At 34.8% G+C, this 21,936-nt stretch overlaps 1 protein-coding gene across 1 annotated transcript; it reads right to left on the reverse strand.

The window, feature by feature from the left end:
* Nucleotides 1-1,292: 1,292 nt before the first annotated feature.
* On the reverse strand, nucleotides 1,293-9,405 carry LOC108193159 (MYB-like transcription factor EOBI). The gene is made up of 3 exons (XM_017359688.2): nucleotides 2,322-9,405; nucleotides 2,100-2,229; nucleotides 1,293-1,988 (listed from the first exon to the last, which is right to left on the reverse strand). Exons 1-3 carry the CDS (start codon nucleotides 2,464-2,466, stop codon nucleotides 1,466-1,468), a joined length of 798 nt encoding a protein of 265 aa, XP_017215177.1. The 5' UTR covers nucleotides 2,467-9,405; the 3' UTR covers nucleotides 1,293-1,465.
* Between the last annotated feature and the right edge of the window lie 12,531 nt (nucleotides 9,406-21,936).

The following is a 21,936-nucleotide window of genomic DNA, read 5'->3' on the forward strand; positions in this document are numbered from 1 at the left end:
CATTTCTTCCAACACAACCAAGACTTGGGGTTTCCGTAAATGTTACACTGATCGACCTTCTAAGTTTGCAGATTGACTTCAACAAGTCCAACTAGTATGCTTGTGAATTTGAGGGCTAATGATCCGTCATAACGGAGTAAAACAGATGACACCCTTTACAAGCTACTTAAGAAGTCCTTTTGCCAATTAGCATTATTCACAGATTAAGATTCTGCAGACACATTACCAATGGCTTAATGTGCCAAGAGGTTTGCTCCAAGTATAATGTACAAAAAATCTCGACCTCACTGCTTCGGAGCAGTAAAATCACTGTAGAACACTAATCAAACTCTGGAATAATTATCATCTAATTTCCTTAGCTTAGGCAATTATCGACCAATCCTTGGAAAATATCACCCTAACTGTTCAAAACTAACAGTTCAAATTCTGACCCTACCTCTAGATTGATTGGACTCCATCTTTTTAATTCCATCACCTCCACTTTTCAGTTCTTGAATTGACTATACCTTAGATCATTTAGTTAGCACTGTGATCTGTAGAGTAGGTCAATAAGCTTATTATTGCATTCTGTAGATAGTGCTTAGAAACAAAAGGTACTTGACAAAGTTGCCCACAATTTATCTTGAAAGACCAACTTCAGTTCTTCACCAATGAAACACTTGTTGCCACTGTTGATCCTGTTTCATTCTTTTGTAGGTAAGAAAGATTCAAATAGATTAAAAATCAAGGTCTAGAATATAGCGTAATTTTATCAGTGGCCGGGTATTATATCTTAGTCTCATGTCGGCAAATAGGCTAAGGATAAATAGTCAGTGCTGCATTTGGTTGGAAAAACTTAAATGTGTTGGGGAGGTAGTAGAAATTTTGAGCAAAATTACAGGTAGAAATAAATGGTGTGAGATGAAATTGTGATATAGCGATAGTGCAAGTTTTGATTGATAAGACTTGTGAGTGACAAGAGAAGGAAGTTTTGATGGAGAAATGAAATATGTGAAAATTAATTTACAAAATTGCACAAAAATCATTCCATTCTCACCCAAATTCATTCATTCATTTGACTCTAACCAGATGGAGGGCAATAGAGTGGTGACTGAATGCAATATGTCGTGTTTGTTAATCTCATTTCAGTTTTAGAATGTTAGTAGTGCTAGAGAAGTCCGATGAAGGATGAGAAACAGCGAAGAATGTGAGTACTAGTGCAGAGGAATTGAATGGACAACCATTGTGGGTATGAATGGTTGAACAAGCTAATCAGGAATGAGCATTATACTCCAATTGTAATCCGAACAATATTGATCCCAAAATCTTTAATATTTAATCCATTACAAACCTCTGTACAATCACTAACCCTGATTCTGCATATTACTTATATCTAAACAGGCTAATTATATATCAATAACTTTGCCTTTTATATCATAATGCCTCTTAATAGTAGAAGGCCACTTTATAATGATGTACATTATATCTACTTCAGGAACTCCCATGATTCACCGATGTCCCAAAAAGCACCTGCAATGTCATTAGTCCAGTCAACTTTTGCCATCTGGCAGTCGGAGAATGAGAATTCATTAGACTCCAAGTCAGATATGTCTAGCTCTCTGAAACTCTCCTTAGCAAAGCCAGTACTATCCACATGGTAACTGTTATTTTCCAATGGATTTTCGTAGTCTGAGCTTTTAGTCTGCTCCAATATTGCCATAGAGTTTTGTGATGATGATCCTATCGCGATTGAATTAGTCAGCTTAGAACCGCTTTCAGAGTTTTCTGTTTCTTTTGTCGAAGGAGAAGATAACAATGATGGCTGTGCTGAATTTTGCTCCATTTTCTCGAGCAAACGAGGCATCCAGAAATGCTGAAGCGCCTCAATGAACTTCTTGCTATTGGAGTTGATCTTAAGCTGTCGAGCCTGCTTCTGAACTCGCGTCCTCCAATAGTTCTTGATTTCATTATCTGTTCTTCCTGGTAGATGTGCAGCTATTTTGGACCATCTGAAATAATAAAAATGTTCATATCCGAATTCATCATATAGATTAATAATAATAAAAATTGTTTTTAAATAAGAATGATCAAATAAAGCTCTATAATTGATCAGTGCATACCTATTGCCCCATTTAGAGTGTAATTCAAGGATTAAAAGTTGTTCTTGTGGGGTAAGATTACCGCGCTTAATATCAGGTTTCAAGTAGTTCAGCCATCGTAATCTACAACTTTTTCCTGTCCTCCTTAATCCTGCCAAATTCAGAAATTTATCTTGTAAGAAATCGTCGATATTAAATATCAGGTTGCGTTCACTTGGATGGAAGAACGTTTCATGCATCTACCTGAACTATTCGCTAGCAGATTCCAGCGCCCTTCACCGTGACAGGTAATGTAACGAATAAGCTTAGAGTCCTCTTCGAAAGTCCATGGACCTCTTCTGAGCTCAGAACCTTCTTCGCCGCAACTCGACAACTCATTAGCAGGCATGGCTTGGAGTTTATGGTGTAAGAGATGCAGAGGACTTGAAACTTAAGTAGATGAGTTACATGTCAGAGTTTAAAGGCAGGGAAAGATTTATAGGACTGTGAAAAGGCACTTTAATATATGACATTCGAAGAATTTAAAGAGAGTAGACCCCAGTAATAGTTTTTCAACATTATTATAGCCTGATAATTTAACTGAACTAGTTGTATTCTCTTGAGATGAGGCTAGTCGCTTTCTGATGTAAACTGTCCTGTTGAGTATAGTGTTTTAATTGTGTGATGACTATCTAATCTATCTATTCAAGGTTGGTTATACAAATCCAAGATAATTTAATTTGAAGTTTGAGAAATCAATTTCACCTCGTTGAATTCTGGAAATCTGACCGAATTTTTCAATCGAATTTTTCATTCATGAAGTACTCGGTTAAAATCGAATTTGAAGTTTCAGAATTCAATTTGATCTCGTTGAATTTTGAAAATCTAAATATACTGATGGAATTTCTCATTCATCCGAATACTCATTCAAGTACTCGGTTAAAATCGAATTGATCGAATTGATGGACCTCTGCTTTTTGGGGACCATCTTAACCGAATCAACTGATTTTTACGATGTTGATTATTTAGATCATTTGCGATCAAAATATTGTGTAGTCTTCATGGACTAATGGATTCTTATTAAGTTCATAAAGTGATCATGAAGGTGCTCGATTAATATTCAATTTTCCTACTTTTTTTGCTTTTCTTGGAACCATAGTGGAAGAAAAGAATCAATACACTTGCAAACAAATTGGAAGGAAAGAGAAGCAAGAAATGGAAAATGAAAGCTCCTAGTTATTTCATGAAAAGTCCTTCCATGAACATGTATTTGTGGATTCTCTCCCGTGAGATATTCTCTTCTCTTGCATCTACAGTTTTATCACGAAACGTTGAAATGTGATAACGCCAGTCTCCGATCCCGGTCCTTCCTCCGCCGTGACTGGTGGTTCCGTGGTGTAGCTGCTGGATGGGAGCCTACAAAACAACGCCGGCGGGGGGTTTTGCCCCAAAGCGCCTCCGGCGTGAGAGTAAGCGTAGGTTTCGGAAGGATAAAGGTTAGAGAAAGTGTTATCTATGTGTGGTGGGTGAAGGTGTATGTGTGGTGGTTGCTGGTGGCTGGTGGCTGAGAGTGTTTTAGTATATGCTGAGTGTAAGTGTGTGTATGAATGAGTGTAAATGAGAGAGTGAAGTTAACCCCCAGACTCTTGATCTTTGGTCTATTTATAGGCCAAGGATTAGGGTTCGGGGGTGCGTACCTGGATCCTGGTCCTACACGTGTAGGGGTTTGATCCCCTACACGTGTCCAGGTGTCGGCGTAGAAGTAGTCTTTTGGAATGTTCCCTGGCTTGTCTCTATCGCCAGTAGTTGACCGTTATATTTGTCTTCATCGTGTCAGTCTGTGCCTCGTGCAGTAGTTGTCGGCTGGTACATGTTTGGACCCCGGTCGAGGGGTGTGGTTAGGAGTTACCCGGGTCCAATTCCTAACCCGGGTGATGTACCCGAGTAGGGTCTGGGATGATGTGCTTTCCGAGGACCATGGTCCTAGAGTGGGCCCCGGGTCCGGGGAACCCGGGTTATTCCATATCAAAATGTATGCTCCATACTTCCGTTAATATGGCGGCTATCAAATTACCATACTTAACAAATAACAATGCAGTTAAGCAAGTCGATAGCTCATGTATCCGTAAGAGTGTAACACAGTTAAGCAAGTCGATAGCTATGTATCTATAAGAGCATAACGTAGTTAAGCAAGTCGATAGCTCATATATCGGTAAAAGTATGAATGCGTGAGTATTTAAATGTATTTGACCTCCGGAATTAGGTATTGTTATGCGACATTTGAACTAAATTTGTGTTTTGCAAAAATAAATATGAGTATTAAGGATCCGTGTTTAACAAATATTATGAGACGTGGGAATATGAGGGAAGTGTGCATGGTAGGGGTCCAGAAGGTGATGTGAAGATATAGATAGAGAAAGCTGAGGTAAAGGAAGATGAGAATAGTATCAATAATTGAAGGGAAAAAGAAATAGAAAATGGAGAAGTTTCTATTAAGAGTTAATATGTTTATGTAAAAGATGTTTTGTCCTCTTATCTGGAATCGGAATCGGAGATGGAGATATAATGAGCGCAATGGGATAATCTACGATGAAAGTCGTGAATAGTGTATTTAAATATTATTTTTGTTATAAATTTAGATGGATTGTATATGATTTTAATTGTAGATTTTATATAAAATATCGTAATATTAATGTTGCGTGCTTAGGATTATTTAAATATATTTTTTTTAAAATTTCATAAATTATGATGGGCTTTCAAAAAGTATAAAACATACTGAACTATCTCACAGAATTATTCATTTTTATAATGTTCAAAAAATTCCACCAACATACCATCATATTTTAATAGATTTTAAATAATTTAATTGAATACAATTAAATTTTTAATCAATTTAAATTCTTATTAAATATCATTGAATTTTACTGTATAATCCAAATTTAATTAAATATCTCAACAATTTGATATTTTTTAATATCCTTAATTTCGTAGATGAATTTTTTTTCCTTCAATCTCAATTCAGTTCAACCCTTATTTCCCCGTCACCCTCCGTCCGGGATCCACAATGTGGGGTAGTGATAACAATCATTTTGTGGGACAATAGGCTCCGATAATAAAATAAAATGACTCCATTCACATTATTAAATGATATACTCCCTCCGTCCCCCTGAGTTATATACATTGGGGAACGGGGACGCGTCACGGACTTTAATGCTCCTGTAAAATATAATTCTATAACTTATTTTTAAGATTTTTCTTTTCTGTATAAAAGTTTGGATGTTATATTTTTATTCAGAAAAAGAAAATTTTAAAAATAAGTTATAGAACTATGTTTTATAAGAGCATTGAAGTGCGTGTCGAGCAATGAAAAAGAAACGTATAGAATTAAATGGGACAGAGGGAGTATAAAAAATAGATGTATGAAATTGCGTCAACTATTCAAATTTCATTGCTTGAGGTGGGGGCCTATAACCGAGTTTTGCTGCTGGATAGGGATTCAACTTGGCAAGTTTGCAGCTGGGAGATTAGATAGATGGAGTTAATAATTGTAGGAGGAGAATATGCATGCATATTTTTCATAATTGATTGATTAATGGTGATTAGTCACTTCTAGTGATGGTGATAACATATAAAATGTGTGACGATTACATGTGATAAGATTGTGATTATGTCACATTTTCGTGTTAATCCGCATATATGTTTTCTAATTATAATATGGATATTTTTTATTTTTTTTGAAAATGCAAACTTATATGCATTATAAATTAGTATCCATCTAATAATTCTCGGGGTGAGCCAGAGTCGACCCGGATGTCTTAGGACAATAGAGGATAAACCCACCACTGGGCTATCCAATCATGCTTATAATATAGATATTTATTGGACAAAACAGATCCTATCAAATATAAATGGTGAGTGTATTCAAATTACCCAGTGACGACTCGTAAGATTGTGATTATAATTTTTTTTTCCATATAGTCAGGACACATCTAGTAAGATATACGGGAGACACATGTCTCTCTTGAAAAAAATTGACATATTTTTATCGTTTTAAATTTTATAAAATTATAAAAATATTCTCACAAAATTTGAAAATGATTATACTAAAAAATATGAAAGACCTGTTTTATGGCCAGACCCATCCATCTGAATGATTGAGATATGTACAAAGATTGGGTTGGGCAATATGTGGGCGCGCCGACATATCTGGCACCTCCCAGAAGACCTCTAACGAGGACGTGCCCTGTTTGGAGGAGATGCATTCGATTGGTTTTACATAGGAAATACTATACATGAAGATTCATTGGACAAGAGGGAACATGTTGTGTTTGGGGACGTCTCTAAGTATGAATGAAACTTACTATGTTGATTGTTGAAGACTCTACCTTGTATTCTGATCAGCAATCCTCTTTGGGAGGTAGAGGCCAAAGACTGGGGAAGGCCTTGCTTTGTATTCTGGCGGGTAGTCTTCATCAGGGAGCTTGTGGAATCTTCACAAATACATACCTTGTAAGACACTATCTCTATAGTCTGATGAGTGGTCCTCACTGGGGAGTATATATGCGCCCTTACATTTGGGGTAAGTCATGGAGCGACAGTTGAGTCTGGGAGAATGCGATCCGAGTGAGATTCGAAAAGTCCTGGGCGAATCAGCATGCTTTTAGGCCCATGACTAGTTATCATTGTATTGGACCCCTTTTAAAAAGGCGACGAGAGGGGAAACTGAATCCAAGTAGGTTTCTTAGGAGATTAGAACTACATATGACTTGATCTCCTATAAAAAGGGGTACACGGGCAAATTGTGAGCATTGATAATTCTTAAGAGCGAGAACCTTGTGGAGAAAAGTTTTCTCTGTAATCACGAACCCTAGTCTACAATCTCAACCACATCTTCAATTATTTATAAATTTCCTGAATATTGGCAGCGTCCAATACTTGGGAGAAAATTTTATTTATTTCAAAATTTTGAAATATTGGCCACATCTAATATTTGGGGGGCACGTTTTAAAGTTATCCAAATTTCCTCAAATATTGGTTGCATCCAATATTTGGAGGACATTTTCAATTTTTTTCAAATTATTTACAAATTCCCTCAATATTGGTCTCGTCCAATACTTGGGGGCACATTTTTAATTTTTTCAAATTATTTACAAACTTCCTCAATATTGGACGCGTCCAATACTTCAGGGCACATTTTCAAATTCAAATTTGTTCAGTATTGGCCACATCCAAAACTCGGGGGGCACATATTCGATTTTTTCAAATTATTTTCAAGTTCCCCCAATATTAGTAGCGCCAATACTTGGGAAACATTTTAAAATTTTTTCTAAAATTATTTACGAATTTCCTCAATTAGCTGCATCCAATACTTAAAGGCATATTTTTAATTTTTACTAAATATTTACAAATTTTTTCAAATATTGACCGTGTCCCATATCTCGGGGCATTATATCAAGTTTAAGCGCCAGTTACAAGTCGTAATTGAGAAATGCTATAGGCTGAACCTGGGTGCCCTAAATCGACCTGGATGAACCCTAAGATCAACTTGGACGTCCCAGCGTGCCCTTAAATCGACCTGGATGAGCCCCAGAGTTGACTTGGACGCCCCAAAACGCGTCAGCACGCCCCAGAACGCCCTAGTGTCGACTTGGGCATGCCAAGGTCGACCTGGGCTCCCCAAAGCACCTAGATCAATCTGGGCGAGTCTCAGGATCACCTGGGCGTCACAGAGCACCCTAAATCGACCTGAGTGAGCCCCAAGGTCGACATGGACGATCCAGAGTGCCCTAAATTGACCTGGGTGAGCCCCAGGGTCGGCCTAGGCGCCCATGAGCGCCCCAAATCGACCTGGTTGATCCCGAGGTCGACGTGGACATCCAAAGACGCTTATTTTTTCTCGAAAAATTCCAAAAATTCAGGATAAATTCCGAAAAATTGAAATTTTAATTTCAATTTATTTTGAAAATTATTTGATGGCCCATTAAATTCTTGAAAAATTGGAATTAAATCATGAAAATTCCAATAAAAATATCAAAGCCCTGGAAAAATATGAAAATGCTTGAGGGCACTTATGATACTACAAACACTTATGATATTACTTAAAAGAATGACTTCTTCGTAAGAAAGGTCTGAAAAGTTAGAAAAAAGGCTCGAAAGATAAGACAAAAGGCTCATAAAGTCGGTAAAAAGTCTTGAAAATTCTTTAAAAGGCTTGAGAAGTAGTACGAAATGCTCTTAATGTTAGGTCCAAAGTATCGTAGAAGGGGGGGTTGAATACGATACTCACTACAATTTAAAATTCTTTCGAATCTTGCGGATAAACAAATTGCAGTTCTGTAATGGGTTTCGTGTTCTGGATATTTATTGGGTCGATTTCTGAGGATATTAAAATATTAAACCAACACACAATATTTTCCAAGGTATATCTGTATATTGATAAATACCTCGAAGGGTGCTATAAATCCAAACCCGAAGGTTGGCTACAATGGCTACTACTACGTACACTCACAAACCCTAGCTTCTAAATATATATATATTACAAAACTAAGCTATGATTTATTTGTGTGTAGTAGTGTGCAAGGCACAAAGCCATTCCACCATAAAGGTGGTGGAGAGTGTTACTAATGAGAACAAAATCCATGGGTATTTATAGGCTTTTCATAAACTAACCATGGTTAACAGGTTTTGAGTTGGCGCCACTGGACTTGCGCTCTACATGGCTTCATAGTGTGTCTGTGACTTAGAATAAATTCTAAGCTTGAAACACAATAGCATTACTTGGTCAAACCTTGCGCCAGTCAATTGTTGCGCCTTCCTTCACTCTCTACTGTAGTGACTTAGCCAAATTTGCAGGGACACAAGGTTGCGCAGAGTGGCTTTACTGTGAGGGTGGCGCCAACTTTGACTAGAGTCAAAGTTTGCGCTTATACACCTCCAGGAAGAGATGACCTGGTACTTAAAATATTTCTATTGCTTTGTACTTGCGCCATACAGTGTGAACACATCCCCTGTTCTCTCTCCTGGTTAATATATAACCAAGTTGCGCCAGAAACATATATACATATATATGTATATTGAGTTTGCGCCTAGACTTCACAGTGTATGTGTTTCTGACTTAGAAAGAATTCCATGGCAATAAACTTGCGCCCCAACAGTGGTGACTCCCCACTGTTATCACTCCTTGGACTTCTTCCAGGTCAAATGTTGCGCCATGTATGCTTCCAGTGTGTTCACAGTATAAATGACTTAGAAAAAAATCATTCACAAGTGTAATGTCTTGTGTGAAACCCTACATGCACATGCAAACCCTAGGTTGCCCTAGACACCTGACATCATCACACATGCATAATATATATATAATATAATATATTATGTTGTTATTATATTAATAAATAAAAATATATATAAATATATACACACATATATATTTTATTTATATGAACATATAATAATATATGTACATATATTTAAATATATTCTCATATATTTAAATATATATAATATATAATTATATGTAAATACAAATGTAAATATATATATATAAATATATATAGAGATATATATAGTTATTTATAAATATAAATATAAACATAAATATATATAAAGAAAAGTATATATAAATATATACATATATATAATATTTATATAAACATATAGTAACATATATATACACATATATTTAAATATATTCTCATATATTTAGATATATATAATATACATATAACTATGTGTAAATATAAATATAAATATATATATAAAGATATATATAACTCTCTCTAAATATACATATATTTATGCACATAATATAATATATATATACACTTAAATATATAAATGTTTATGTAAAATATAAATACATATACTATATACATATATATTTATTTAAATATATATACATATAAATATACATATACATATGTTTAAAAACATATATACATATATATTATATATATTATATTTAATTAAATATACATATATACATATATGATTATATTTGTACATATACAAATATATAAGTGCACACATATAAAAAATGTCACTTCCTGATATGGCTTTCTGTGGAAGCTTTGACATATGGCATTTGAGCAGTAAGCTTTGGCATAGCTGGCATTTGGCTTGACTTGGCTTGGCTTTGGAACAAATGACTTGATATAACTGGATCAATTCTTCGATCGATAAATACTTTGCAAAGCTCCGTACGTGCTGACGCTTAGTGCACTGGTCTGGTTCACAAGCGACTAACACTGAAGTCAAACATTGTACCTTCTTTGTCAGCAAACATTGATCAGTCGGTTCCGGGTTAGTTTATGCTTCAGTTTGTTGATTATAAATAACCAACCAAGATATATAGAAATATCTTGCTTCAGGGGTTGCACTGAAATCTTTCGAGTACTTGGACAACATCTTCATTGCTTCCACAATCTTGAATACTTCAATCTTTATTCTTCACTGAGGCATGAACATATTAATGAACTTCTTCCAGTGAACTTATTCCTTCAAGAATGTAGATGGCTTCTTCAACCTTTGTCTTCGTATCTTCCGATTCCGGTGCAGGCGTAGTGTTATTTACTTGTCCTGTTCTATTGTTGAGTTATCATCCCTATGTAACAGATAGGGTTGTCTTTACATTTAGACTTACAATCTCCCCCTATTTGTTTGTTAATCATAACAAGCAAATCCTCTGGAGGATAACTCAACTAACACTAGAAAAAGTAAAGTCCTGGACTAGTAAATAATGCTACAAAGTTTCTGGATCATATAATACATTTCCAGATTTCATGAATAGAAATAACGAATGTGCATATCACCTTTATTTCTCTGGTTCTTGCTTTCCTGCCAGATAATCCTCATAGTCTGTCTTGAAGAGAATTCAAAACATTCCATTATGCAAAGAACAATCAGCAGCTTCATTGAATTCTTCAGTGGTAATGAATAAGTTCCTGTCTACCACTTACTGAAGAATAGATGTATCACCTTATACTTCTCCTCCCGTTACCTTGATCAGGTTCCCCTTAGTTATAAGTAGCTATCCTCCTTAGATGAAAGATCAATCCTCCTCCTTAGTTGAAAGATGAATCTCCCCTCAGTAGTACACCACTAAAGAGTAGTTTACTCCCCCTTAGTTGTAGACAGCAGAAGAAAGCTAACTTACTTTTTCTTCCCCTTTCATATATTCTCCCCCTAAATATATTCTCCCCCTTAGTTGTGGAATCCTCCGAGGATATGTGGTATCAAATAGGTCAAGGAACGTGTACAATACTTCCTGTACCAAAAGATAATCTCCCCATAGAGAACTAAACAACGCTAAAGCTGGGGTCGAAGAAAGAGTTCAGAAGAAGGGTTTACTTTGATTGGGTTGGTCCCTATGCTGAAAGAATAGGTTCCAAACGGAAAAGTAAGGAACAAAAACTGACATTCCAGTAACAACATCCACTTTGTCTTTAGGTATAAATTTGGTAATTAGTGGGTGTCTCACTAAAATGTTCTGCAGGTGTATCACTCAACACTCAATTTTCTCTCGGTTTTTGGGTAAGGGTGTCACTCACGAGTTCTGTAAGTGTATCCCTCCACACAAATACTGAGCTTCCAAAATGCTGAGTACCTGCAAGAAAATCACCTTAGCCACCCTTAAAGGGGGTCACCGGTGGTGCAATGGGAGTTCGTAATTCCCAGTCCCTGTAGACTCATCAGATAAATCCAAATCATGGTCCACAAGTTGCCAACCACTAAGTGGCTTATCCAATTAAGGATCCAGAGTTGTTTGCTCTGGGAGGTTAGACAAAGGCTTAATTATGGCAAAGGCCTAAGTCCTCCTCAATGTCTGTGAAGACACTTGATTCAACAGAATCATCAACCATAGGTTCACAACATGAAATGGAATGAACCGTAGTTGCTTCCGTCAATTCTTTCAACAGCTTGTGAGCTTTCAATACCAATTATTATTATATGTACCTCACAAGTGTTTCACTCTTCTCAACTTCCTATGTGTTTGCACTCACTCATGCTCACATATTTCTCATTTTGATATCCCGCTGGTTCTTCTCAGAATCTCACCAAGTGTTTAACTCTTAGTGTTTGGCTCACAGTGTTTCTCTCAGCACTCAAAGTATGGTCTTCTGTACCTGCATGAGAAAATCACCATAGCCCCTTCAAGAGAGGTCACTGGCGGTGCAATGGGGTTTCGTAAATCCCCGATCCTCAACTGACTCATCAATAAATTGACTCATAGTCAGAGAGTTGCCGATCTCCTATAAATAGGAAATCCATTCCGATTGGATCCAGATCTGTTCTTATCTGGGGAGGGAGACGAGAATCCTGAAGATTTGGCAATTGAGATCCTCGTTTCCTCCTTACACCTGTAAAGGCATCAACCATCTTATTTACCGTAAAATGGTAAATGAAGAAGTTGCTTCTGGAACAAAACCTTTAACCTTACTGTGCACTCTCTTGTATTGTGTCCATAAAATTTTCAGTTTAGGCTCTTCATCAGAGTGACTACTGATGATGTGCTTGACTCAATACAAGATGCTCTGGCTGACGAGCGAATTTCAATGGACTCATCCTGTTGAGAGAATGATTCCAGAGACTGTTGTATTGCCTTTTCAGCTCTATATTCTTTTGAGAAAATATAGATGAGCAACAGTTACCTCAAGTTCAAAAGCACCTTTTCTTCTTGAGAGGTAGAGCTGTGGGTACACTATCCCTCACATCCTTATTTGCTGCAACAAGTACAGTTTCTCCCTCATTGACCTCTAGTCTAATAAGTTCCTTATTACTCCATGGGGAAAGTTGGGATGTGTTCTGAATTTGGTTTTGTAGTCTGGGATAAAGATTGTTGGTTTTTTCAACCTTATGACTATCTAGGAAAGCCAAGAGGCTGATTAAGTTCCGAAGAACAGAAAGAGATATAAATGCACTTTAGAAAAGCTATGATTTTGAATGAAAGCAATTGCATTTAATCTTTTGAGGAAAAATGAATGAGTTGTGATTGTAAAAATGATTTTCATAAAGAATGACAATCACAACCGATGAAAGAATCAAAGTATTCCATTAAAAACTGGTTTGAGTACGAGAGTCTGAATCTATGCATAAAAGGTTTAAATGAACTTGTCTTTGAAAAAGACACAGACTCCTGTTTCTCACTACAATTTAAAAAGGAAACAAGAAAATTTATGCGCTACAGTGTATAAAGCACTCGCCACAATAATTAGTGAAAAGGCATCATACTAGCACATCGTCAAAACAGACGCTGCAAGTGACAAAGATTACCAAGTACACAAATACAAGATAATCAATGTCTCGTCTTAGGACGCTACATGTATAGATGCAAAATATTCTAAGAAGTATTTATGAAATAGAGTAGTGGATACCAATTGTTGAAATCAATTGATAAGAAAATTTCTTTGAAGAAACTCACCACTCCAGAACATAAATATGAGACAGAATAAAGATTATGTTGTCTCCCTTGTACTCAGAATATTAAACACCTAAAATATATTAGCACCAGTGGTTTTAAGAAATATGCAACAATATTTCACCAGTGCCAATACATCACAATCAATTCACAAATAAAACATCAATAAAGCATCAGAAATAGATACCAATTAAATATTTCAAAAATGAATTAATCATGCTTCTATTATTCTATCAAAGTCAATCATGAAACAAATATGCATATAATTGTCATGGATCACAATTTAACTAAGATAAAATAATGATTACCTATGCAATATCATATAATTATCAGATCAGCATATAACAACTAAAATCATGACAATCATACAAGATATTCGCAAGCCCGAGGGAAAGTTGAAGAAAAGTTCACGAGTCTTATACATGTAATCATTAAACACAAGTGAATTCACACAACTCCTCGCAGAAAAATATTAACAATTAATATTAGTGATCTACATATAAGCATGCAAAAATATCACTAACACTAAAAGTATCACAACTATATGCAGTTAGACATGAAATGAAATATCAATTAATAAATCATCAAATATCCAACACAAATAGTTATGCTTCAAGTATATACACTAATATAAATGGATTCAGCCTAGAGAGAATCTAAGTAACTCCACAAATACTAGTATATCATGACTAAATTCTAACTAGATTCTAACCACATACCAATTACTGATACAAGTCACAAGTCTAGAAACAAATAAGTCATGCTTCAGATTTTATACCTATAAAAATGAATTCAACCTAGAAAATAATCCTAAGTATGTTCACAAATACAGATATATCACGACTAGATTATGACAAAGTTCTCTACTAGATACCAATTGTTGAAGAGGTATAGATCAAGAAAAATAACATAATTAAGTCATGCTTCATGTCATCTCTAATCATTTAAATCATGAACAAATAAGTCACTTAATTGTCATGCACCATAATTTAAATAATTTGAAATAACAAACACTCATGCTAAAATATATAATCACCATCTAAGCATGCAAAACAATAAACATGGCAATCACATATAATAGCAAAAAGCACGAGGTACTGGATTTTAAATAAATTCACAAGTCCTATGTATAGACAATTTAATACTCATGAATTCATTCAAGAAATACGATAGACATGCTCATGAAATAAATAGTACCTTATAGAAAATATAGTATGTGATCCACTTGCAGTTGAGTAAAGTGATGAGTTGAAAGCCTCTGAGACTTGACATTTCAGTTGATGTACCTTTCTTGTACTGATCAAGTCCAGTGGTTGTTGGCATAAGTCTTGGCAGGTCTAGAATCTTCCAAATTGCGCATATTCAAAAGATCATTGACTTCCTTTTATTGCCATCATTCTTTAGACTAGCTAGTAGACCATAAAGAATAGCAACTTTCCAACAAACTCATCATATCACTAATCTGCATTCACTTAGCAATTATCTTGCACAAGTGACGTTAGTCCACATATAATATAATCATGGTATCACTACACAGATAATTGTATTGTGTGTGCCTTGTATCATGAGAGGTAATGATTTGAATATCAAGTATGACTCTAGCAAACAGATATTAAATTAATATGCTAGTCAGAAGTCATACCATGTCCGTGACTATCATCAGGTCTTGGATAACAACTCATAGAGAGCTGGTGAAGAAAGAGAATACAAATTCCGTTGGATCTGCAACTGCAAAGTCCTTGAAATGTTGTATGAAGCTTCATCTTCTAGCTCACTGTAATATCCTGAACCCGAGTCTCGTCAATGGTGCTTTAGTTCAATCATGAAGGTCGTTGAGTCCTCTAAGATGTAGAGTCCTGAACTTGAAGATTCTATTTCCATCATCTTCATAACCTTCTCTTTTGAAGTAACTCTAAGCAACCAAATTGGCTTGTCCCTCGTAACAGAGCCAAAAACATCCAGTTGGAATCTAAATACCCGACAAGTACTAAGTACTGAATTGTCATTAGATCAGGTATTAGAATCCGCACAATCTGCTTTCAAACTGATTGAGATCATCTTGCTGTGCAATCACTCAATCTGGATCCATTTAAGAGCTTCTGAATCTTCCTCAAGTTTCACTTCAGATTGAAACTCAAAGAAATAACATCCTTTCACAATAGCTCTCCTAGTCTTCACTTCACCGTTAGGAACATTTAAGAACTAGAACCCGGGAATAATATTGACTTCAAACCCTTTGTCTAAGCAGATACGTTCTTTATATGTCCTGTTCATCTTGTGTGGTGTTGAGTTTGACTAGTAGATCTACCAAATGCTCCCCCTAAGCTGTTGCTGAGATTTCTTTAATAATCCTTATCCTTGCAAAGAGATTCTGCTTGGATCTGAATTATCATTATACCAATAATATCACCTTTAACAGCTTGGAGCAAAGTGTCGTTCAACGTCCCATCCAGACTTACAATCACCTTCTGTTTATCAATCATAATCACCCTGTAGACTGTAGACTCCATTGAGTAGCCGAGGAAAATATTCTTTGATTTTCAAATGCAAGACTTTCAAAGAGGCATTTTCCTCCAAACACATACCAAGAGTTAGTGTTTGCTTCTGATTGGCCACTGGAAAGAATGGTGTCTTTCTAGATTTATCAATGATCAGGGTTCATCTTGATCAACCTTCTTTTGTGACATCTTGTCCTTCGAACACATATGAACAACACGAAAGAATCTAGAGCAGTCAATGATCATCGCAAAAAGATATCTAGCTTTGTTTGCAGACATGACATTAGCTGATCCGTAGAAATCCATACGTATCATCTGAAGCGGCTCAGTAATGTTAGTCATATCTTTGCTTCTGTGCGATGCTCCTTCGACTTCCCTATTGACATACCTCATGAGCTTCATCCATATTGAATTCCAGATGAGGTAGTCCTCTCACCAATTCTCTTCTTACGAATAGAAAAAGCTCCTTGTTTTGACATACAAGTGCGAGAGCTTCAAGTGCCATAGCTAATACTCATTTGATGAGGCTTCACTATCAAAACAGCTCACTCCATCTTCAGTTGAAGTTCCATATTAGCTATGAGCAAAATTCAAATCCTTCCTAATTTGAGATAAAACACTATTCCATGAACTGACATAATGTCCTTTGTCAGAGAACAGTCTGATACTAGGAATTTGTGTGCTTTGACTCTTTCAAGAAAGATATGTTTCCATGATGACATTCCAGGAAAACAGGCATGTCCCGCAAGAGAATCTTTGTTGTCATCTTTCAAAGAATATTGACGGAACTGCTCACACGATCACATTTGCTAACAGGGTACTTTTGGTAAATATATGATTTCAGCTACTCAGCAAACAGAGTGCACCAAAAATCATATGGAACATATGTAACCTGCAATCACAAATGGAAAGTGTTCTGAGATGTGCGAGGTGAGTCATCTTCAGAGAATGCTAGGATAACCAGATAACCATAATCATCCTTCTTATCAGCAACTGATCCATCTCACACCTTTCCTTAAGTAGCATAAACACTTGTTGTGATGCTTCTTTCAAAACATCCACTTGAATTTCAGACAAGCCCTATCATCCTTGTTTGTCGAGGCTTCAAATATATATAGCAACCCTTCTTTGCTAAAGATACCAAAAATATTGTGTGCGCTGACCAACTCAGTTTTCAAACAGCCTGTTGAATTAAACCCTGAAGAGTCTCCACTTAAAACCAATGGATTCCATCTGAATTTGACATGACTAAACCTCTCAGACAGTGTTATGCTAATCCTTGAAGTTCCGTCCTCACATTTTTCAAAAGTGTTAACTTTCGTTGAATTGAGCTTCCTCAAATTCAGCAGTTACAAACTCTTTTGTTCAATCCTAAGGTTCTGACATAAATGCACGAAACTGATTTGGTGCGGTAGTAACTCGATAATTATATCCTTAAACCTCCACAGTTCTCTGTCTTTGGTCTCAGATGATTCCAGATAGATTTAGCATTGGTACAATTCACTAAGTAATTGTATATCCCTGAATCACTAAGTTAGATTGAAATCCCTTGAAGATTCTTCTACAAAAACTTCTCTTTTCCTACTACTAGTGGTGCCATTCAAAGTTGACATTCCGAGCCCTGGAAAGATGCTTCATTGTAGATGTAGCAAATTCCCATCCTGATCTGGTGATCTGATAATCAAGTCGGAGTAATTACTCAGATCAAGGCCTGAAGTGCCTTCTTCAAAATCCACTCTTAGTAGTACCAAATTAGTCTTCAATGGAATCTTCTTCGAATCACAATCAGCTTTGTCGAACATAGAAAACTGCTTCTAATAATCCTTTGAGAAATCAATTGGATTGGGTCATCAATGTACTTCCATTACCGGTTCTGAGAATCTGGTATTTGAAAGCCCGGTGTTTGTCTTGTAATCTGTCATCCTGATCTGTCTCAACTAAATATCAATCTGATTTGTCTTGGAGTAGAATAATCAAAAAGGTTACCGGACACTTGATGATTTAAACTAAGTTTAAATTATAAAGAAAATAAATTTAAAAATAAGTTTTAAAAGATGAAAGAAAATAAAGTCTAAAATAAACTTAGTTAAATCTATAAAGTAAATTTAATTATATTTAAAAAATAAATTCAAATAAATTCATAATAAACTGAATAAGTTTAGAATAAATTTATTTCAAATTCATTTAGTAAATATATTAAAATTTATTAAATAAATTTAATTTTTGAAAATATTCAAGTGTCTCGTCTCCAATTAAATCATAGCTTCCAGAACAAACTAAATTGAACCCTTGAACTTGAACTTATATCCATAATCAGTTAAATCCTCTTAAATTTATATTTTATATTTTAACTTAAATATAAATTATAAACTATAAAAATTTAAATAATAAATTTATAAAATTTATGATAAACTTAATAAAGTCTAAGAGTAAACTTTACAAGTCTAAAATAAATTTGAACAAATTTATTAAATGAATTTCATAAGGTTTATAAAATAAATTTAATTAAGTTCATAAAATAAATTTAATTAATTCATAATAAACTCAATTAATAAGTTTATAATAAATTAAATCAAATTTATAAAATAAACTTATTAAAATTTAAAATATAAATTTATAAGTCCTGGTCCAAAGTTCAGTATCCAACAGATAATCCTTTCTTAGGCCTACGGACAAATTCAGCAACACAAACCGGAAGAACATTTCCCCTAATCAAATATCAAAAGCTAGGTTCTTGATTTTCCGTACGATAAGGATCCTGATTTGTATATCAATCAGCCTACGCTCTGATACCAATTGTTAGGTCCAAAGTATCGTAGAAGGGGGGGTTGAATACGATACTCACTACAATTTAAAATTCTTTCGAATCTTGCGGATAAACAAATTGCAGTTCTGTAATGGGTTTCGTGTTCTGGATATTTATTGGGTCGATTTCTGAGGATATTAAAATATTAAACCAACACACAATATTTTCCAAGGTATATCTGTATATTGATAAATACCTCGAAGGGTGCTATAAATCCAAACCCGAAGGTTGGCTACAATGGCTACTACTACGTACACTCACAAACCCTAGCTTCTAAATATATATATATTACAAAACTAAGCTATGATTTATTTGTGTGTAGTAGTGTGCAAGGCACAAAGCCATTCCACCATAAAGGTGGTGGAGAGTGTTACTAATGAGAACAAAATCCATGGGTATTTATAGGCTTTTCATAAACTAACCATGGTTAACAGGTTTTGAGTTGGCGCCACTGGACTTGCGCTCTACATGGCTTCATAGTGTGTCTGTGACTTAGAATAAATTCTAAGCTTGAAACACAATAGCATTACTTGGTCAAACCTTGCGCCAGTCAATTGTTGCGCCTTCCTTCACTCTCTACTGTAGTGACTTAGCCAAATTTGCAGGAACACAAGGTTGCGCAGAGTGGCTTTACTGTGAGGGTGGCGCCAACTTTGACTAGAGTCAAAGTTTGCGCTTATACACCTCCAGGAAGAGATGACCTGGTACTTAAAATATTTCTATTGCTTTGTACTTGCGCCATACAGTGTGAACACCTGGTTAATATATAACCAAGTTGCGCCAGAAACATATATACATATATATGTATATTGAGTTTGCGCCTAGACTTCACAGTGTATGTGTTTCTGACTTAGAAAGAATTCCATGGCAATAAACTTGCGCCCCAACAGTGGTGACTCCCCACTGTTATCACTCCTTGGACTTCTTCCAGGTCAAATGTTGCGCCATGTATGCTTCCAGTGTGTTCACAGTATAAATGACTTAGAAAAAAATCATTCACAAGTGTAATGTCTTGTGTGAAACCCTACATGCACATGCAAACCCTAGGTTGCCCTAGACACCTGACATCATCACACATGCATAATATATATATATATATAATATAATATATTATGTTGTTATTATATTAATAAATAAAAATATATATAAATATATACACACATATATATTTTATTTATATGAACATATAATAATATATGTACATATATTTAAATATATTCTCATATATTTAAATATATATAATATATAATTATATGTAAATACAAATGTAAATATATATATATAAATATATATAGAGATATATATAGTTATTTATAAATATAAATATAAACATAAATATATATAAAGAAAAGTATATATAAATATATACATATATATAATATTTATATAAACATATAGTAACATATATATACACATATATTTAAATATATTCTCATATATTTAGATATATATAATATACATATAACTATGTGTAAATATAAATATAAATATATATATAAAGATATATATAACTCTCTCTAAATATACATATATTTATGCACATAATATAATATATATATACACTTAAATATATAAATGTTTATGTAAAATATAAATACATATACTATATACATATATATTTATTTAAATATATATACATATAAATATACATATACATATGTTTAAAAACATATATACATATATATTATATATATTATATTTAATTAAATATACATATATACATATATGATTATATTTGTACATATACAAATATATAAGTGCACACATATAAAAAATGTCACTTCCTGATATGGCTTTCTGTGGAAGCTTTGACATATGGCATTTGAGCAGTAAGCTTTGGCATAGCTGGCATTTGGCTTGACTTGGCTTGGCTTTGGAACAAATGACTTGATATAACTGGATCAATTCTTCGATCGATAAATACTTTGCAAAGCTCCGTACGTGCTGACGCTTAGTGCACTGGTCTGGTTCACAAGCGACTAACACTGAAGTCAAACATTGTACCTTCTTTGTCAGCAAACATTGATCAGTCGGTTCCGGGTTAGTTTATGCTTCAGTTTGTTGATTATAAATAACCAACCAAAATATATAGAAATATCTTGCTTCAGGGGTTGCACTGAAATCTTTCGAGTACTTGGACAACATCTTCATTGCTTCCACAATCTTGAATACTTCAATCTTTATTCTTCACTGAGGCATGAACATATTAATGAACTTCTTCCAGTGAACTTATTCCTTCAAGAATGTAGATGGCTTCTTCAACCTTTGTCTTCGTATCTTCCGATTCCGGTGCAGGCGTAGTGTTATTTACTTGTCCTGTTCTATTGTTGAGTTATCATCCCTATGTAACAGATAGGGTTGTCTTTACATTTAGACTTACACTTAAACTTTCGAAAAGTTTCTAAAAAACTTATCCAAAGTTCAGAGGCAAATGATATGGGTATGAAATTAGTCCTAATAATTATCGAATTATAGAAAGCCCAGATGAGATAAAAGCTTGTGTGAAATGCCCGTGTTAATGATTTATTATACAAAATTTGTAGTTGGTAAATTAAGGCTATAAAAAACCCGTTGGACATCCACATTTGCGAAAAGTGGGCTGTCCAATATCAAGGCATGAGCCCCCCGCCCCGTCAAAACCCGAATGTCGATACCTAGTCTAACTAAGAGCCAACTCGATGAGGCCTGGACTTCAAGAATTCTACATGGACTCTAACTCTTACATATGACTATCTAGAGTCCTACATAACCTTCAACGCCTGAGGATAATGATCAAAGATCAATTTTATCCTAACTCAAATACAAATACCTACTTCTACTGGATCTCTACTTGAGATCTGACTTCGAATCAATCCTTAATACTGAGATCTCTATATGAAGGGATCTACCCCTCAAAACTAGAACTACTTTTTTGACTTGATTCTTCACCCAACAAAAAATACGTAGGCATCTCACCAGTGGTCATAAAGCGCGAAACTCACCCCTCGATTTTTGTTCCACAACAATATATCCTATGATTGTCTAGGTTAGGGCCACCCCGTAGATATCATGATAAATAGTTAAGTAATAATATTAAAGAACGAAATATAAATAAATTAATTTAAATTAAGATAATAAATTTTTTATTATTTATGTAAAAATATATTTAAATCAAAATCGTAC

The sequence above is a fragment of the Daucus carota genome, chromosome 7, assembly GCF_001625215.2.
Source record: "Daucus carota subsp. sativus chromosome 7, DH1 v3.0, whole genome shotgun sequence".
In the NCBI taxonomy this organism is placed as follows: domain Eukaryota; kingdom Viridiplantae; phylum Streptophyta; class Magnoliopsida; order Apiales; family Apiaceae; genus Daucus; species Daucus carota.

Coding starts and splice junctions, on each gene's coding strand:
- LOC108193159 (XM_017359688.2), bottom strand. CDS start 2,466: ATGCCTGCTAATGAGTTGTCGAGTTGCGGCGAAGAAGGTTCTGAGCTC. Junction 2,230..2,321: donor TCTGCTAGCGAATAGTTCAG/GTAGATGCATGA, acceptor TGAATTTGGCAG/GATTAAGGAGGACAGGAAAA. Junction 1,989..2,099: donor CACTCTAAATGGGGCAATAG/GTATGCACTGAT, acceptor TTATTATTTCAG/ATGGTCCAAAATAGCTGCAC.